The sequence below is a fragment of the Lingula anatina genome, chromosome 8, assembly GCF_051362555.1.
Source record: "Lingula anatina isolate TDL-2025a chromosome 8, LinAna3.0, whole genome shotgun sequence".
Taxonomy (NCBI): Eukaryota; Metazoa; Brachiopoda; class Lingulata; order Lingulida; family Lingulidae; genus Lingula; species Lingula anatina.
Genome location: NC_141774.1, coordinates 4,341,334 through 4,361,107, shown reverse-complemented (window position 1 = coordinate 4,361,107; position 19,774 = coordinate 4,341,334). Strand labels below are relative to the sequence as shown.

Genomic DNA, 19,774 nt, shown 5'->3' with positions numbered 1-19,774 from the left:
CTTGGATCTTGGCAAAATAGCCCCATATATCAGTAAAGAGTATACGACCAACGTGCTTCCATAATAGTATTGACTGTTAACTCCAAGAAATGGAGACTGTTTGTCTCCCCCCGCCCCCAATGTCTCCCTAAAACTACTTTTTTTTTAAGCATTACATGTATAAGAACCAAGGTGACATTGTACTAAAGGGTTTTTTTTCGGAATCTAAAGCAATTACAGAGCACAAATTAAGGAAAAAACACGAGATAAATTATACCGCGATGACCAAGGTGATGACATTTATTGCAGATAATCATCATTCTTCTGATTTTGATAGTGGTGATTTTGTCCACGTTATTGTTCTATTTCAATGACTTATGTAATGCGCAAACACTTTTAGTATTGAACGGATCTCGTACATATAATGGCATTGCGAGTCCAAAAGACACGAAGAATTAAACGGAAATATCAGTTTTATTTTGGACCAGAACCATTCTTGGGATCTCGTACATAGGTGATTAAGAGTCCAAAAGACACGAAGAATTAAACAAGGTAATCAGATTGCTCTTGACCCTGAACATCTCTTGCGACAATTGCGTACTCTGTAAAACTCCCAAATTTGACAACACATCCCGGAGATGCTATGTCTTCAATTCCATATACATCCGCATGGCTACCAATAGCTACCACGCAGATTGTCCATCCTGGAAATAAATATAGATAAAGAATTGATAAATAATGGTGACAGAAACTATCCAAACGAACTATATATTTCCAAATCCAAACAAAGAAACTTACAAAATATATATGTGAATTTTAAAAAACTCCTTTCAAGGGTCACATCATTAATGGTCTGTTCAGATAAGAGTGTTGATATTTATATACAGACTTCACATTTAATGTTTTTTTTTCCAAACCATTTTTACTGCTTAGATTACCATAGTAATTAACGTTTTAAGGTTTTGTGAAGATCGCTAAAATCAGGTACGGAAAAGTCAACTACAAAATTGGTCGCAGCGTCTTTACAGAACGTCTTTACCGCGATATTTCCAATTATTTACGAAACAATATCTCAGTCAACTCAAAGTAACGGCAGTCTTTACTTGGACTGAATCTCAATTGGATAATTTGACCATATACACGCTTCACTGATATACTAACCTTGGTTTTTAATACTTGTTGCTCTTGGAATCGGATCACCCATATTAGACACCCCATCAGTATGTAGCCATATAAGCTTTGGGCTTTCTTCCAAGAAAACATCTTCAAACATGAGCTGCGCGGTCTCTAAAGCCAGTTCTATATTCGTGTCTCCCACTAAAAAGAGACAAAAATGATTTTGTAGAACAAAGTGTGTGTGAGAGAGAGAGAGAGAGAGAGAGAGAGAGAGAGGGAGATCGTGTGCGCGTTTGCATGTTCATGAGAGAGAAAGAGAGAGTTAAGAAAGAGAGCGAGTAAAAAGATCGACTTACTTCTATTGTCAATCGCATCTATGTAAGCTTTAACTGTGGCCAAGTCAGTGTGTTCATTCAGCTCAAACTCTCTTTCCACATCAGTGGCAAACGTCAATGCACCAACCCGGGTTCCATCGGGGGTAATAGGACTATGCATATCGATGAATTTAGTTATCATCTGAGAAATAAAGACAAGCGTGGCTTCAATACATCCAATGCATACACAATTGAGCTACCATAATGGCATATAAATCCTACATAAAACCAAATATGTTGATGTCTAAGAATAACCATTGTCATCTCACATTGCCTATATAACTGCGCAGAATATGACTCCAATTAAACCACGCTGTATCAGATCAAAATAAAAATGAGCCAATGCTAGCCAGATATATTTCTTTTTCAACGTATAGAATTAAACACATTAGAAATAGCCCATGGTGAGATCACTGACGTGTAGAAGCGGCAATCGAATACCTATATCAGTGGAAGTGTTTTAGATGTTATTTACATTTTGAATTCAAAATAAAACTAAGTTTCTTTGGAATATGTTTTTTTTGTTTGTTTGTTTGTTTGTTTGTTTGTTTGTTTGTTTGTTTATTTTGGATTCAAGCACTATTTACCTTTGTGGCATGTTTCTGCGCCTTAAACTGAGTATCATTAATGCTCGAACTGCTGTCCAATGCGAAGACAATATCAAGAGCATGGTTGTTACAGTTGGTTTGAACGGTGGTACAGGGAGACACAATCTTCTGTAAGATGTCCGAGAGTTCACTTGCCGTCGTTGATGCCCCTTGTTGATAGAATTATATATATATATATATATATATATATATATATATATATATATATATATATATATATATATATATCACCTTTTAGTCCCAATTTTGGGAGTTCGAGTGTCTACATGCAAAAATAATCTTGTAATCACGTTATTGTTGTCATACATGTACCAAGAGATCCCGGTGTCCATTTGTCATTATTTAGGAAATCAGTTGATCCGTAATAGGCAGCAATGGCTACAACTAAGTAAATGGCTTACAATGATACCAAATGCATGGGTATTCCCGTGCAAGTCATTTTCAAGAAGCTTGTGTGATGTTCAGTAAGTCAAAAAATTATGTTTCTGATGAATTTATCATATATTGTAACTTATATATATATATGTAAGATATGTAATGCTGAAAAATACTGCAAAGCTGGGTTATACAGAATTGACATTTAATATGAAACAATTCAGTTTTAAAGGTATACCAAACTGGTCTCAGCAGGTTACGATACAAAACTGCAGGAAGCCACTGTAAACTGCAAAACAGCATCGTCTGTTTCTCTAATAAATTGGGGACTTTTACCGTTTCTGGGTAGAACACTGACACCGCGTGGCTTTCTTTATTGAGGTCAGATTTCACCTGCACCGCTTAACTGGTCAAAACATAGTTTACAGACATCCTAAAGAGGCCTACGACAAGGGGTGTGCCGCGTTTGAATTGACTAAGGTCATTGACAGCGTCAGTATTTGGAGTGGGTACCACATTGGTGCCAAAACACCTATGGTAGCCATCGATAAAAAACTGAATCAGTTCAGGTAAAGGAATAATCTGGGAACCATTTGATTATCATTGATAGGAGGCACCTTTGGTACAATTTTAGGTTGCACGATGAGATTGCTGGTTCACGCTGAGCACTTTAAATATCAGATAACTTACAGAGCCAAGGGAATGAGCAGCTACCTTTGTCATCAAAATGGCCATATTTGAACCACATTGACAACACGTGGATATGTTATTTCTCGCTGAAACAATGACCTGCATGTCCTATAACAAAACTTAATTAAATTGGACAAGTTTTGACTGTTGCCTGGAATCTTATTCCAGATTAAAATCTAACAACCTATCCTAAATCCTTGCCGCTTGAAAGTTCAGGTAGCAGCCATATAAGGTCAAGCGTAACAGCGACCGTTTCTATGACTAGCTATTGACTTCGAGAGTGCTTTGTGGGGCGTATCACTCTTTTAAGGAGAATAATTTGGAAAATATCGAGATCCAAAATATGGCTTTCAGTGGTTGTCGTATGACCTACAGTAGAATAGGCAATGCATTTTTGTTTGCTGCACTGGCGAATTCAATTCATGGACTAATGTCTGAACGACATCTAAGAGATTATCAAAATTTATTACAATGCGATTTTAATCTTTATTTTTATTTATCAGTTACCAAAGTAGGAAAAAAATTGATGAATTATGATTTAGAAAATATATTCCATATTAAATGTCAAGTCTGTAGATCTTATAGTCAAGGTACATGCTTTATCATATTGTACATTGTCATTTTCATCGACAGTTTATGGAATACAATTATCAATTACTTACCACTACTCCGGGGAAGAGAGTTAACCACACACCACTCGTTCAGCAACAGAGCAGCAACCAGAATGAGTACACAGAATCGCTTCATATTGGTTTCAGCGTTGGATCTGTAGGACGTTACTGGTAACCGCGCTGTCTTATATACTGCTAAGAACGGATGCGCTGCTGACACACCTATTGTGTTGTTATTGCCAATGGCTAATGTAACCGCCAAAGACGAATTTAATGGCATTCTAGTACAAGACACATGTGACATTTGTCTTAATTATGTAACCTTACCGGCCGCGTTCAAACACCGCTTCCTAAGATTGTCCTTGCTCTCCAAATAAGAAAATATCAATAATTACCATTATGAAAGAAAATGCACAGCGCGGAACAATGGGAACCAAATTCTGCAATGAACACAGGGACCTCAACGCAGACTTAAAGGAAATAGTTGTCTGTTGTAATGATAGTCTAAATGCAGCCATGGTCGACTTAAATGCCTCAACGTGCGCTCGTTAAATATTTAAATTTCCTCCGTGAACATGGTCTTTGAGACATCAACGTTTTTTACAAAACTAGAACTGGGCACTAAAATTAGACAATTATTACACCTGGCGCCTAATCAGAAAATGAACACACTTTGTTTTGAGGGTAGTACAGAGGACGACAAGAGCATGGCGCCTTGTTGCTATATAGTTTAATGGCAGTGCAATAGGTTGGGTTTTACATTTTGAAACGTGACCATGCCAACTGAATACCAAGTGCATGTTTACCGAGCAGGCCCCCGTTTCACAAAGAATCTTAAGACCTCAAGCATATTACAAATACTTCTAAAACTCGATTTTTTTTTTTTTATATGTTGGAAAGAATCAGTATTGTATCTAAGTTATATTTTTGCAACACTGACTAAAAATATACATTTGAACGAGTTTTTCTACCTGTCCTGACTGGCACGAGTGTCAGCCTTTAGGCTCCGCCTCCGTTGTTGTCAAGCACCGTTACTATGGGGGCAGGACAAGAATGGTTGTCTGTTACGTGTGCACTGGCAGCTCATAAGTCTTACGTCAGCTAAGCATTGCACAGTTCTATACACAGTCATGGGAAGAAAGAAAGTTGAGAGAAAACAGATGAGCGAGGAAAGAAAGATGATTTTGAAAGAGAGTCAGGTCTAGGTCAAGACTCTAGATCACACTTGAGCTGCTAAGTATTCGTACAACGTTGGGGTTGTCAGAAAAAAATCGTTAAGCTATCATGATTCTATTATTACATTCACAATAAAGATCAATCGTAACAGGAAGCAGGTTTATAAATTGAAATAACATTGCCACCCAAAAACATTTTCAAACTCGCATATTACGACCTTGGCACTCGTGGCTGACACATTCCCACATTCGGCCATTTCTCGGAGTAATTCTTTCTTTGCTTTCTTAATTTTCGCGTCTTGGTGTGTAGAGCGGCGTCCACGCATCACGATGAGTGGCATTGTCCTCTGCTTGCACCTCAAGTAATTTGCTTTTTGTTTGTTAGCACTTCCTTAGACACTTCCTAGAAAGTGCAGTCTCCTACTGCGACAGGCACAATTATAATTAATTACGTCAGTGAAACGAGAGTAGGTACTCAGCTGTCAATCATTTCTCAGTGAAGAGTTGGCTTTCGTGGGGCGAATAAGTTTGCGTACAAAAGTAAGATTTTCTGGCACCTAGATAGAAACAAACAACCCAATTTGAACACGTAAGGCATTTTTTTTAATAACTTGTTTCTCATGCTCCGCCGACCTCAAAATGGCGAAAATAGAAAAAATAAATTGAAACCAAAAATATTTTAATACCGATGTCCGACTGATCATACTGTTCGATCGGAAACACGAAAACTCACAAATTTCACGGGACTCCTACGTCATATGACTGCCTACAAGTTAAAAAAACAAAGGGTATTTAAGCCAACGTAAATGATTGGTTCATTTCCCCCATTTCCCCTCGGTTTTTAAGCCACTCAGTGCCTCGCTGATATTTTACACTGCATGTGTCAAATTAATGCAACATGGCGGGAAAAGTTTACAGAATTTGACCTCTGTCATGTGGCTCAGTGTTATAGTGAAGGAAGGACCAAAGATATCATGCAAAAAGGTCTGTCCGGCCAGTGTTACAGACGTTTTAGACAATTTTATTGACTGCTTACGGTCAAAAATGAAAATATCGACTGCAACACTTGTCACGGTTGGAAGGTTTTATTAGGTAGCCAGCAGCGTCAGGAGCAAAAATAAGTGCGGAACTGAATATAAGAATGCCGGTCACTACGGTGGTAGATATTGACATTAAGTACGTTTAGATAACAGTTGTCAGTGACCACCAAAAGAGGCAGACTCAACTAAGGTATCAACAGAGCGCATTGGATGTTTAAATGCAGCACTCGCGTACATCTGAAAGTCTCCAGAAATGATGTGAGTATTTATTTTTCGTTTTATCAGTCTAGAGTGTCATAGTATTTTAAGATGACTATATTTTAGACATTGACATGTTGATAAATAAATGCCCCTTTTTTGCACTTTCACAAAAACGTATGTTCAATGCTAACTGCTCGCTCGCAACAGCAGAAGTTGCTATACTAAAGCAATGTGTCTTTGTCATTTTTTATTAATTTAACTTTTAAGCCAGGTAATAGCTGTAAACTAACATTTGTTTTGGATAATGAGCCAACATTTCCACATGGCGATAATACGCATGCGCAGAAAGTTCATTTTACAGCAAATTCAATAACGATGTTTGGACAACAGACTTCGTTGGGAGTAATTTTTTTTTTTTTTTTTTTTTTTTTTTGAGAACGGACGAAATTTGGTGCGCGCGCAGGATGTCATCCATAAAAATAAAAGTGTGGCCTTAATTGCAGTATTGTCTATCGACCATAAACCCTCCCGTGTCACATAGTGAATCAAACACAATTGACACATAACTGACCAAATAACTAAGCAACTAAATAGCACACTTAATGACTGGTTAACCGATAAACTAAACAACCAACTACATTATGACTAACTTACTGAATAACTGGTGTGGTATCAGACTAACTAGATAGTAACTGAATAGCGCAATTTATTATATTTTTCCAAATTATACTCGGTGTGATTATAGTTATTTTAGAACTCAACATGATAAGATGTCTCTGTTTCTGCATGGTCAAAAACCTTTAACTTCCCCTCAGTATGACATTTTTTAGCTTACCCCAACATTCTTAACTGATAACTTAGGAATTTAGAATTTTGATCAGCCCCTTGCCCACCATCTCTGATTGGACCATGGAGTAAAAATTATTGCATTCAACGGCAATCCCTGCAGAGTTGGATCGATCTACACAGAACAACAGTTTTATTGTGAGTGAGGCCTAAGACAACCTTGAGCTTATATAGCGGCACAGAAATAGAGAGCGATTCATTTCAACCAGTTCCCTTATATACACATTTATATCTACGTACACATTTCGCCAATCAGAGTTTTCAATGATATCAACAGTAAGTCACTGTTCAGTATAGATCACGTGACGTTACTGAAAGAGATTCAAACTAGCACGACGGACTGCACTTTGCTTATAGAGACATCTACCGGTAGAATTGCAAAGCAATATCAACATCAACATATATATATATATATATATATAAACTAAGCATTACATGTAAAAGAACCAAGGTGACATTTTACTAAAGGTGTTTTTTTTTTTTTTTTTTTTTTTTTTGGGGGGGGGGGAGGATCCAAAGCAATTACAATGCACAAGTTAAGGAACAAAAATTTGAGATAAATTACACCCCGATGACCAAGGTGATGACATTTATTGCAGATAATCAACATTTTCTTGCTTTTGATAGCGGTGAATTTGTCTTCGCCATTGTACTATTTCAATGCCTTATATAATGCGCAAACACTATTTTGTATTAAACGGATATCGTACATATATTGGTAATGCGAGTCCAAAAGACACGAAGAATTAAATGGAAATATCAGTTTTGTCTTGGCCCAGAAGCATTCTTGCGACATTTGCGTACTCTGTAAAACTTCCAAATTTGACAACACATCCCGGAGATGCTATGTCGTCGATTCCATCTACATCCGCATGGTTACCAATAGAAACCACGCAGATAGTCCATCCTGGAAATAAATATAGATAAGGATTTAATAAAAAATGGTGACAGAAACTATGATTTATCCAAAAAAAAAAAGCAAACAAAAAATTATACATATACGTCTCTTTCATTTATTTCATTCATTCATTTCATTTTCAGGTGGTAAATATGAATAAGAAATGTTTCAAGGGTCACATCAATTATGGTCTGATCAGATAAGAGGATTGATATTTATATACAGAATTGACATTTAATATGTTTGTTTTTTTTTCAAATCATGTTTACCTGTGAAATTATCACAATAACCTTTTAAGACTTTATGAAGATCGCTTAAATAAGGTACAGAAAAAGTCAACTGCAAAATTGGTCACAGGGCCTTTCCAGAACGATTAGCCCTGGACACTTCAAATTATTTACGAAACAATATTTCAGTCAACTTAAAGTAGCGGAAGTCTTTACTTGGACTGAATATTGATTAGATAGCTTTGACCATATACACTCTTCAGGGGTATACTAACCTTGATTTTTAATACTTGTCGCTCTTGGTCGCGGATCGCCCAAATTAGACATCCCGTAATTGTGTAGCCATATTAGCTTCGGCCTTTCTTCCAAGAAAAAATCTTCAAACATGAGCTGTGCAGTCTCTAAAGTCAGTTTTATGTTCGTGTCTCCCACTAAAAAGAGACAAAAAATGATTTTGTATAATGATGTGCGTGTGTGTGTGTGTGTGTGTGTTTGTGTGGTGTGTTTGTGTGTGTGAGAGAGAGAGAGAGAAAGAGAGAGAGAGAGATCGTGCGTGCGTTTGTATGTTAATGAGAGAGAAAGAGAGAGTTAGGAAAGAGGGAGAGAAAGAGATTGACTTACTTCTATTTTTAATCTCGTAAATGTAACCTAGAACAGCTTCCAAATCAGTGTGTTCATTCAGCTCGAACTCTCTCACCACATCAGTGGCAAACGTCAATGCACCAACCCGGGTTCCATTGGGGGCAATGGGAGTATGCTTATTGATTAATTCAGCAATCAACTGAGAAATAAAGGCAAGCGTGGCTTCAGTACATTCGATACATACACAGGACTTCCCAACTACCAGACTCGGCACCTAAGGATCCTGAATTAACCGGTATATCGGACCACACTACCCGTTTTCAAGGTGTATGTCAGATCGCATTTCGGAGTATCAGCCAGAACACCGACAGTGTGAGCCCTGGCATGCTCGTCTGTCACCTTGATTGGATAGTAAACGATTGTCGTAAAATCGCTATATGATTTTAAAACCGGATGCATAAAGGATGAGTGCGAATAACCATTGGCAAAGTGCCCATCGTCGAAATTTAAAAATAATTTGCTATTATAAAGTTTATGCATATATTTGTTGCATGGAAAAATATTATTTGGTTTGAGGCATCGTAACAGTATTTTAATGAGTTATATGTGTGTGTGTGGGGGGGGGGGGGGGGTAGCCGGATTTACCTGTTGTATGCAGTCTAATGAATCAGAGCAACTTGTTTCAGCATTTATATTACATAAATGATTTTTTTTCTAATGAAACTTGTCTTGTGATGTAAAAAAGAGTTTTGTGTTAAATAATTGTGGTGTGGCACAAGTAAATGGGAATTTACCTCCATTAGAGGGGGTTGGTTCAAGCCACCTTTATGTGTAGAGGTCTATTACAGCATGCATGGGTCTCTACAGTGTATATAAAGTAGGAGCCACCACAATGTTCATCTGCTATTATGATAATTAATGTAACTTTGAATATCTGAAGCACATTTTACATTTTATCTTTCTTTATCCTAAGACATAAGAATGAAAGTAATATATACTTACTGTATTTGGACTCTATTTCCTATCCATATTTCCTTTTTTTTTGATGATAGCATGCATTACATATATGAAAATGACATTTCCTTTTTTTTTTTGGTTGTAATTGAAAATATTTTACTGACTCTAACCCCTATTTTCCTTTCATAGACCTACATTTTATTTTGGGTTTTTCTTTGTGTACAAAAGTTTCACTGTATCTGCCTAGCCATCCTACGTAAGCATGTAGCAGCTACCTCATGGCAGGAATAAACATGGCCGCCTGCTAGCATATGGACTGAAAATTTCCCTATTTAGTTTGAGTACATATCGAGCCCAACCCTCAGACAAGCTGATTTTCACATATATCTCACCTTATATTCATGTCTTTTCAACCGTGAATAATTAGCTTGTCTGAGGCAGGGGCTCATATAAAAAATGAACATCTTTTAGCCTCAAGTCACTGTAAGATTCTTCTTTCAATTAGCACTACATGTATAAATAAAGCAATCAAAATACTGATCACAAACAATGATTGGCCACATGTTTCCTTACTTTTTTACATGGACACCTTCTGTACCCAACTACAAAATTTCACAGTTGTCACCTTACTATAACTTAAGATATGTAGCATTGCAATTCAGACCCCCCCTAAAACACACATTTTCATGAATATTTGACAAGGTCATTTTGACATTATTTTTTTATATTCCAAATTCAATAAAAAAATTTTTTTTAAGTGGATCATAAAAGTGTAAGACCCCAACTTTAATTTGGCATCAATTTTTTTCCATTCATTCACAATTTATTTTTCATGTACAAAAGTGGGCACTTTTACCCCCTTATTCGCACTCATCCTTTGAAAACCTCCTAGAACAACCTTAGACTGCCACATTAATCTAATACAATGCAAAAAAGCCCTATCAAAAGGTGTTAAACATTCAAACCGAATGTCGTAAAGTGCCCATATACCCCCATAGAGACAATAAAATAGAGTACTCTAAAGTAAGAGTACAGTCTAAGGTTGTTGTAGGTGGTTTTCAAATTTATGCACCCGGTTATAAAACCATACAGCGATTTTACGACAATTGTTTACTACCCAATCAAGGTGACAGCCGAGCGTGGATGAGCCCGCAGTCGTCCTACAAAATTTGTTCTGGGGTATGATACTCCGAAATGCGATCTGACACACACCTTGCAAACGGGTAGTGTGGTCCGATATACCGGTTAATTCAGGATCCTAAGGTGCCGAGTCTGGTAGTTGGGTAGGCCTGATACACAATACTAAGATGATGGCAGGTTTATCATACATAAAACCAAATATGTTGGTGTCAAAACAAAAATTTTCATTTTGACAGATTGTGGCTCTATCACGCTTTGTAAACTGTGTATTATATTGGACACAGAGAATAGATTCTCATACCTAGATCAATCTAACTGAATCCATCCATCTGCAAGGAGTTTCTCTAAAACTGTTTTTGCAATTTAGCGAGAATCCCATTGGAGATAGATCAATTCACAGTTAGTACGATAGGGTTTGGGAATGGTCCCTAAGCCTGCCTAAGAAGAACCATTGTAATCTCACATTGCCTATATAACTCTGCAAAATACAGTTACAATTATACCACCCTGTATCAGATCAAAATAAAAAATGGGACAATGCTCGCCAGATGTATTTCTTTTTTAACGTATAATAATAATTAAACACATTAGAAACGGCCCACGATAAGACCACTTACGTGTACAAGAAGAATTGAATACCTACACACACTGGACAATAGAAGTGTCACCCCCTAACTCACAGTAATAAAAGTAAGCAGATCTTGGGTAGTTAAAATGCCTGGTCTACTTATAATGTAACTAATGAGTATAAAACCGCTGTACCATGGAATTGTATTGTTGGTCTTGTACATGTACAACAAATGTTATTCCTGTCTTCCTCCAATATGGCAAAATACAGGCAATTATCTAACGGTTATAGGTGCAAGTTATTAACCTGAAGAGGCTGAATATAAGCAATGTCAGAATATCGATACAATTGAATTGTTCAGTCAGAACCGTGCAGAGGGTCTGGTCTCGGTATAGAAACACTGGATCAAGAGACAAATTGCCTCTGATGGGTCGTCCAAGAAAAACTACTGGCCGTGAAGACCGAAGACTGATTTTGATGTCAAGGTTGTCAAAGTTCGACACTGCTTGTCAGTTGACAACACAGTCGAACAATTTCACACATAAGAATGTGTCTGTGAAAATTTCTAGGCGTCGGTTACATGCTCATAGAGTGTACAGCAGGGTAGCAAGACTGAAACCTCTCATATCGTTACAAAACAGGCAACGTAGAGTGAACTAGGGTTAACAGAATCTGGAACTGGACAGTCCATGACAACTGGTCTTTTATATTTTTTTTCTGATGAGTGTCGCTTTGGTCTGACCTCTGATGACAGACGAGTACGATGCTGGCGAACTGCTGGTAAAGCATTTAAACCACATGCATTGAATTTTCGAAACCGGAGCAGCATATTCATCATGGTGTGGGGCTGCATCAGCATCCATGGCGTGGGCGAATTGATAGTGGTTGATGGAAACATGAATCACTAGAAATATATCGATGTTTTGGAGTCAGACTTGCTACCATCTATTGCTAACATGTTTGGTAACAGGAATTATCAATTCGTTCACCAGGATGACAATGCTCTTTGTCACAGGCCCAGAGCAGTTGATGATTGGTTTGACCAACAGGACATTCGCAGGGTGGTGTGGCCTGCCCAGAGTCCGGATGCAAACATAATAGAAAATGTGTGGAATGATTTGTCAAAACTTTTGACAAATGCCCGTCTAACCAGCAGAGAAACTCTGTTATATTCAGTGTTTCATGTTTGGGCCAGCATAAGCCCTGAACGCATCAGACAATTATATGAAACCTTGCTTCGTAGACTGGCACCTATTATTAGGTCACGTGGCTATGCCACTAAGTACTAATTTTAGACTTGAAACTGCATATTTTGGTAGAATGTATATTTTGTTTTCATTTTGTGATTTTTTTTTTTTTTTTTTTTTTTGAAAGTTGATGTTAATAAAATGATACCAGGAGCATATCATTCCACAGTCATTTATCTCCCCCGTAGTATTGGTTCAGTAGTGGTGACACTTCTATTGTCCAGTGTGTGTATATAAGTAAAACTTCTTTAGATGCTGTTTACATTTTGAATTCAAAGTAAAACTCAGTTTTACTTTGATATCTGTTTTTGGATTCAGGGTTATCAAAGCACTATTTACCTTTGTGGCATTTTTCTGCATGAAAAACTCAGAATCATTAATGCTCGAACTGCTGTCCAATGCGAAGACAATATCAAGAGCAGGATTATTGCAGTCGGTTTCCTCGGTGGTACAGGGAGACACAATATTCCGTAAGATGTCCGACAGGTCACTTCCCGTCGTTGATGTCCCTTGTTGATAGAATAATTGATATATAATATAATTGATGTTAAATAAATAAGCATGAGACATGTGTGAACCCCAACTCTGAGTTTCACGGTCATACCCATAAGGAGTTCGAGTGCCAACGTGCAAAAAAAGCTTGTAATCACGTAATTGTCAATGTGAGAAACCACGGTGTCTATTTTAAAGTTTCCATAATTTAGGAAACACAGTAAATCCGGGAAAGGCACCATTGGCTACAACTAAGTAAATGGCTTACAGTGATACCAAATGCATGGGTATTCCCGTGCCAGTCATTTTCAAGAAGCTTTTTTGATGTTCAGTAAACTAGTTTATACCATGAAGTTATTTTCTGTTGAATTTATCACGTATTGTAACGTATATGTTATTGTATTTTTATGAAAATGTACTGATTTAAACCTCAAAAAATATCTGTATTGCTGAAAAATACTGCAAAGCTTGGATATAGATATGATAGTTAAGGTACACGGTTTATCATATTGTACATTGTCCTATTCACCGACAGTTTATGGAATACAATAATCAGTAACTTACCACTACTCTGGAGAAGAGAGTTAACCACACACCACTCGTTCATCAACAGAGCAGCAGCCAGAATGAGTGCACAGAATCGCTTCATTTCGGTTCCAGTGTTGGAATAACGTAACTAGTAACTGCGCTGTCTTAAATAACACTAAGGAAGGATGCGCTGAGCTGGCACACCTATTGTGTTGTTATTGCCAATGGCCAATGTAATCGCCAAAGACGAATTTGATAGCAGTCTACCTGTAGTACAAGATACATGTGACATTTGTCTTAATTAAGGGGAAATATGTAGCCTAACCGGCCGCGTTCAAACACCGCTTCCTAAAGATTGTCATTGCTCTCCAAATAAAAAAGTCAATAACTTACCCGTATCAAAGAAATTGTAAAGCGCGGAACAGTTGGAACCAAACTCTGAAATTGCTTTATTTTAAGCTGGAATGCATGAAATATCTGAACAAAAGTCCTAAGGAACACAGGAATCTCAATGTAGACTTGAATGAAATAGCTGTCTGTTGTAATGATAGTCTAAGTGCAGCCATTGTCAACCATACATTGTAATGCCTCAACGTGCGCTCGTTAAATATTTAATTTCTGTCAAGAACATGTTCTTTGAGACAACAAGGTTTTTATAAAACTAATATAGGGAAGTGCTTTAAAGGGATAATAACTCTTCGTATGAGGTCTATATTTCACAATTAAAACATTGTGAATAAGTCATAGAAATATAATATATTCTGTTTTACGACAAAAACAGCAGTTACAGCTATTATTCTGATATCTGAGCTTGTCTTCAAACCACTTGACCTCCATTGATGGCTATACTCTGTTAAAATCTCTTAAGAGATTTTAGCAAAAAAAAAAAAATAGAAAAAAAAAAAAACAGGGACTAACTTTGAATGTAAAAATGGATTCATTAACCATTGGTCAGCATGGGAAAATTGTTGTTTACTCCGGTAAAATTCATTTTTTGGCCAAAACTGAGAGTTATTATCCCTTTAATGGTTGTTTTATAAGTGAGAATAATTAAGCCAGTTAAGTATTATTAATTTTTTAAGCATTACATCTCATAAGAACCAAGGTGACATTGTACTAAAGGTGTTTTTGGGAATCCAAAGCAATTACAACGCACAAGTTAAGGAACATAAATACGAGATAAATTACACCCCGATGACAAAGGTGATGACATTTATTGCAGATTATCAGCATTCTTCTAGTTTTTAACAGTGGCAATTTTTTTCCTCGCTATTGTCCATTTCAATGACTTATATAATACGTGCAAACACTCTTTTGTATTGAACGGATCTCGAACATTTATTGGTATTGCGATTCCAAAAGACACGAAGAATTAACCCAAAATATCAATTTGGGGTTGGCCCAGAGCCATTCTTGCGACATTTGCGTACTCTGTAAAACTTCCAAATTTGACAACACATCCCGGAGATGCTATGTCGTCGATTCCATCTAAGTCCTCATGGTTACCAATAGAAACCACGCAGATAGTCCATCCTGGAAATAAATATAGATAAGGATTTAACAAAAAAATAGTGACGGAAACTATGATTTATCAAAAAAAAAAAAACATATACGTCTCTTTCATTTATTTCATTCATTCATTTCATTTTCAGATGGTAAAGACGAATAAGAACTGTTTCAAGGATCACATCAATTATGGTCTGATCAGATAAGAGGATTGATATTTATATACAGACTTGACATTTAATATGGATTTTTTTTTTTCAAATCATGTTGACCTGTGAGATTATCACAATAACGTTTTAAGGCTTTATGAAGATCGCTAAAATAAGGTACAGAAAAAATCAACTACAAAATTGGCCACAGGGACTTTCTAGAACGATTGGCCCTCGACATTTCACATTATTTACATTATTTTCAGTCAACTTAGAGTAGCGGAAGTCTTTACTTGGACTGAATATTGATTAGATAGTTTTCACCATATACACGCTCCATTGATATACTAACCGTGATTTTTAATACTTGTTGCTCTTGGTATCGGATCGCCCATATTAAACACCCCGTCAGTGTGTAGCCATATTAGCTTCGGGCTTTCTTCCAAGAAAACATCTTCAAACATGAGCTGTGCGGTCTCTAAAGCCAGTTCTATGTTCGTGTCTCCCACTAAAAAGAGACAAAAAATGATTTTGTATAATAATGTATGTGTGTGTGTGTGTTTGTTTGAGAGAGAGAGAGAGAGAGAGAGAGAGAGAGAGAGAGATCATGTGTGCGTTTGTATGTTTATGAGAGAGAAAGAGAGTTAGGAAAGAGGTAGAGAAAGAGATTGACTTACTTCTATTGTTAATCTCGTAAATATGACCTAGAACAGCTTCCAAATCAGTGTGTTCATTCAGCTCGAACTCTCTCACCACATCAGTGGCAAACGTCAATGCACCAACCCGGGTTCCATTGGGGGCAATGGGAGTATGCTTATCGATGAAGTCAGCAATCGCCTGAGAAATAAGGGCCAGCATGGCTTCAATACATTCAATACATACACAATGCTAAGATGATGGAAATTTTATCATATATGAAACCAAATATGTTGGTGTCAAACCAAAAATATTCATTTTGACAGATTGTGACTCTATCACGTTTTGTAAACTGTGCATTATAACGCACACAGAGAATAAGACTGGGTTCTCATACCTAGATGGATCTGACTGGATCAATCCATCTCCAAGAAGTTTCTCTAAAACCGTTTAAGCCTACTGCAATTTAGCGAGAATCCCCTTGAAGATAGACCAATCCACAGTTAGTACGAAAGGGCCTGGGGATGGTCCCTAAGCCTGTCTAAGACCGCATTCACATCAAGAAGAGCCGTAGATAGCCGATTCATTGCTGCTTTAAGGGCCAATTCATTCCTTTTTCGTCTCTGTTTTGAAAGATAATAGAACAGAAGAGCTTTTTCCTGTGATCGCCTCCAGTCGCCATGCTTTCTTCACCTCGAGTTAAACTGATCGACATGCGCACTTAATTTTTCTCAGGTAGCTTCCGGGAGAATGGAACCGAGATTTAATGACTGCACCACCGCAGGGACGAGGCGTGTGAGAGGCGGAGAGACCAATAAAGGATTAGGCGGTTTTCCTTTCATGTACATCCGCCATATTTAGATCTTGGCCTTGTTGAGCCTCGGCTCTTCTCGATGTGAATGCGATCTAAGAAGAAACATTGTAATCTCATATAACTGCGTAAAATATGGTTACAATTAAACCACGCTGTATCAGATCAAAATAAAAATGCTCACCAGATATATTTCTTTTATACCGTATAAAAATAAGTAAACACATTAGAAATAGCCCATGGTAAGATCACTGACGTGTAGAAGCAAGAGTTGAATACATATATCAGTAAAACTTCTTTAGATGTTATTTACATTTTGAATTCAAAGTAAAACTAAGTTTCTTTGACATACTTTTTTTTTTGTTTTTTTTTTTTTGTTTTTTTTTTTTTTTTTGATTCAAGGTTATCAAAGCACTTTTTACCTTTGTGGCATTTTTCTGCATCTTAAACTCAATATCATTAATGCTCGAACTGCTGTCCAATGCCAAGACAATATCAAGAGCAGGGTTCTTACAGTTGGCTTGCTCAGTGGTACAGGGAGACACAATCTTCTTTAAAATGTCCGAGAGCTCATTTGCCGTCGTTGATATGCCTTGTTGGTAGTATAATTGATAATATTGATTATATATATATATATATATATATATATATATATATATATATATATATGACCTTTTAGTCCCCATTTTAGGAGTTCGAGTGTCTACATGCAAAATAACCTTATTATCACGTAATTGTCATCATACAGGAAGATGAAATCACGGAAGAAATCATACCAAGAAATCACGGAGTCCATTTTGTCATTATTTAGGAACTCAGTTGATCCGGAAAAGGCAACATTGGCTACAACTAAGTAAATGACTTACAGTAATCGAATGCATGGATATGCCCATGCCAGTCATTTTCAAGAAGCTTGTGTGATGTTCAGTAAACCTGTATATAACATGAAGTTATTTTACTTTTGACTTTATCTCGTATTGTAATGTCTGTTATTGTTTTTATGACAATGTACTAAGTTGAACCTCAAAAAAGATATGTTATATTGAAAAATACTGCAAAGCTTGGATAGAGATATGATAGTCAAAGTTTGTCATGTTGAACGTTGTCCTTTTCATCGACAGTTTATGGAATACAATTATACAATTATCAATAGCTTACCATTACCCTCGTTCAGCAACAGAGTAGCAGTCAGAATGAGTGCACAGAATCGCTTCATTTCGGTTCCAGTGTTGGATCTGTATGACGTTACTAGTAACCGCGCTGCTTTATATAATACTAAGAACGGATGCGCTGCTGGCACACCTATTGTGTTGTTATTGCCAATGGCCAATGTAACCGCCAAAGACGAATTTAATGGCTGTCTAGTACAAGATTCATGTGACATTTGTCTGAATTGAGGTGAAATATGTAACCTCACCAGCAGCGTTAAAACCCCGCTTCCTAAAGACTGTCCTTGCTCTCCAAATGAAAAAGTCAATAACTTACCTGTATCAAAGAAATTGCAAAGCGCGGAACAATCGGAACCAAATTCTGCAATTGCTTTGTTTCAAAATAAGCTGGAATGTATGAAATTGGAACAAAAATCTTAATGAACACAGGAACCTCAACGCAGTCTTGAAAGAAATAGCTGTCTGTTGTAATGGCAGTCTAAGTGCAGCCATGGTGGACCATACTGCCTTAACCTGCGCTCGTTAAATATTTTATTTCTGTCAAGAACATGTTTTTCGAGACAACAAGGTTTTTATAAAACTAGAACTGAGCACTAAAATTTGGACAATTATTGCGCCTGGCGCCTCATCAGAAAATAAACATACATTGCTTTGAGGGATGTACAGAGGATGACAAGAGCATTACGTCTTGTTACTATATAAGTTTAATTGTTGAGTTTTACATTTTGAAATGTGACCATGCCAACTGAATACTAAGTGCATGTTTACAGAGCAGGCCCCCGATTCACAAAGAACCTTAAATCCGTAGTTGACTGGCTCGGGCTGAATGACCTAGCTAGGGCGACTACGCTGCAGTCAACTAGGAGTGTTTCAAAAAGAATCTAAAGCCCTGGCATTGTTTGCTAACGGTAGGCGACGCGAACGAGAAACTCTTCAGGAAAGGATGTGTAAAAAACCCTAAAGTTTCAGAAGACATGAGTTACACGGCCTATTTCGGCCGAGACCGATCGGTTATCAACAATAAAATCAGCCAAAACATGCAAACAGTTTGTTTTTGAACGTACTTGATTAGTTTACCATCAACACAACTTCAAAGTAACAGTAAAAAATTAGCTTGTCTTGGAACGCTGCCTTCGGACATCTAGCGGTCAAAAATATGAACAAACTCGCAATCGGCTGGGTGAAGTTGCATTTTATTTTTTATTTAAATATTAAAAATTCAGGACTAGTTAAGGATATTATAACACAATATGTTGCAGGAGGAATGTTCTTTCCTACCATGGCCCATAGGAGCCTGTATGTGCGTCCTATAGATGCCCCTTGACATTTGAAAGCGACATGCACCGTGTTTATTTCGTATGTTTTTAGCCCTATACGCAGCGAAATTAACGAGGCCCATGCTGCATACGTTTTAAGTCCTGAAAATGGCATGGCTGTGTCTGTTTCGCCATTTACTGAACTCCATAGAAGCGAGATTGACACGATCCATGTCGCATTCATATCTTACTGTGGATTTTTGAGCTTCAAATGGCTATGTTATAAATCTCGAAATTGACATTTATTGAAATGTATAAGACGCAGAGTATAAGACAAACGCAGCGCTGGTCTGGACAATTTCGCATCTATGGGTCTCAGTGAATGACGAACAAGACATGCCCATGTGAATTTCGAGTAATATAGCCATTGAAGCTCAAAAACCCACAGTAAGAGACGAGCTCTGTAGGTTACAAACCACTATTAAAAATCCCATTCACTTCCATTGTAACGTTTAATTCTCTTAAAAATACTTTCTATGCTTTAACAAACACAACACTAAGGTTTGAAGACTTCTACTCAAGGCCTAAACAAT

General features: G+C 37.1%; 3 protein-coding genes across 3 annotated transcripts; all 3 read right to left on the bottom strand.

The window, feature by feature from the left end:
- Window positions 1–314: 314 nt before the first annotated feature.
- Window positions 315–2,212, bottom strand: LOC147760212 (von Willebrand factor A domain-containing protein 1-like). The gene is made up of 4 exons (XM_087018894.1): window positions 2,057–2,212; window positions 1,452–1,611; window positions 1,141–1,296; window positions 315–683 (listed from the first exon to the last, which is right to left on the bottom strand). Exons 2-4 carry the CDS (start codon window positions 1,609–1,611, stop codon window positions 523–525), a joined length of 477 nt encoding a protein of 158 aa, XP_086875020.1. The 5' UTR covers window positions 2,057–2,212; the 3' UTR covers window positions 315–522.
- Window positions 2,213–7,526: 5,314 nt separating this feature from the next.
- On the bottom strand, window positions 7,527–13,775 carry LOC147760211 (von Willebrand factor A domain-containing protein 1-like). The gene is made up of 5 exons (XM_086994092.1): window positions 13,691–13,775; window positions 12,974–13,143; window positions 8,762–8,921; window positions 8,416–8,571; window positions 7,527–7,922 (listed from the first exon to the last, which is right to left on the bottom strand). Exons 1-5 carry the CDS (start codon window positions 13,773–13,775, stop codon window positions 7,762–7,764), a joined length of 732 nt encoding a protein of 243 aa, XP_086850218.1. The 3' UTR covers window positions 7,527–7,761.
- Window positions 13,776–14,834: 1,059 nt separating this feature from the next.
- Window positions 14,835–18,015, bottom strand: LOC106166187 (von Willebrand factor A domain-containing protein 1-like). The gene is made up of 5 exons (XM_086994735.1): window positions 17,915–18,015; window positions 17,179–17,348; window positions 15,987–16,146; window positions 15,662–15,817; window positions 14,835–15,187 (listed from the first exon to the last, which is right to left on the bottom strand). Exons 1-5 carry the CDS (start codon window positions 17,970–17,972, stop codon window positions 15,027–15,029), a joined length of 705 nt encoding a protein of 234 aa, XP_086850861.1. The 5' UTR covers window positions 17,973–18,015; the 3' UTR covers window positions 14,835–15,026.
- Window positions 18,016–19,774: the final 1,759 nt, after the last annotated feature.

Bases quoted from the DNA above. Each gene is read 5' to 3' on its own strand.
- LOC147760212 (XM_087018894.1), bottom strand. From the start codon at position 1,611: ATGATAACTAAATTCATCGATATGCATAGTCCTATTACCCCCGATGGA. The intron at 1,297-1,451 runs GTAAGTCGATCT...GTCTCTTTTTAG, and splicing joins AGATGCGATTGACAATAGAA to TGGGAGACACGAATATAGAA. The intron at 684-1,140 runs GTTAGTATATCA...ATTTATTTCCAG, and splicing joins AACAAGTATTAAAAACCAAG to GATGGACAATCTGCGTGGTA.
- LOC147760211 (XM_086994092.1), bottom strand. From the start codon at position 13,775: ATGAAGCGATTCTGTGCACTCATTCTGGCTGCTGCTCTGTTGATGAAC. The intron at 8,572-8,761 runs GTAAGTCAATCT...GTCTCTTTTTAG, and splicing joins TTACGAGATTAAAAATAGAA to TGGGAGACACGAACATAAAA. The intron at 7,923-8,415 runs GTTAGTATACCC...ATTTATTTCCAG, and splicing joins GACAAGTATTAAAAATCAAG to GATGGACTATCTGCGTGGTT.
- LOC106166187 (XM_086994735.1), bottom strand. From the start codon at position 17,972: ATGAAGCGATTCTGTGCACTCATTCTGACTGCTACTCTGTTGCTGAAC. The intron at 16,147-17,178 runs GTAAAAAGTGCT...CTTATTTCTCAG, and splicing joins TGCAGAAAAATGCCACAAAG to GCGATTGCTGACTTCATCGA. The intron at 15,188-15,661 runs GTTAGTATATCA...ATTTATTTCCAG, and splicing joins AACAAGTATTAAAAATCACG to GATGGACTATCTGCGTGGTT.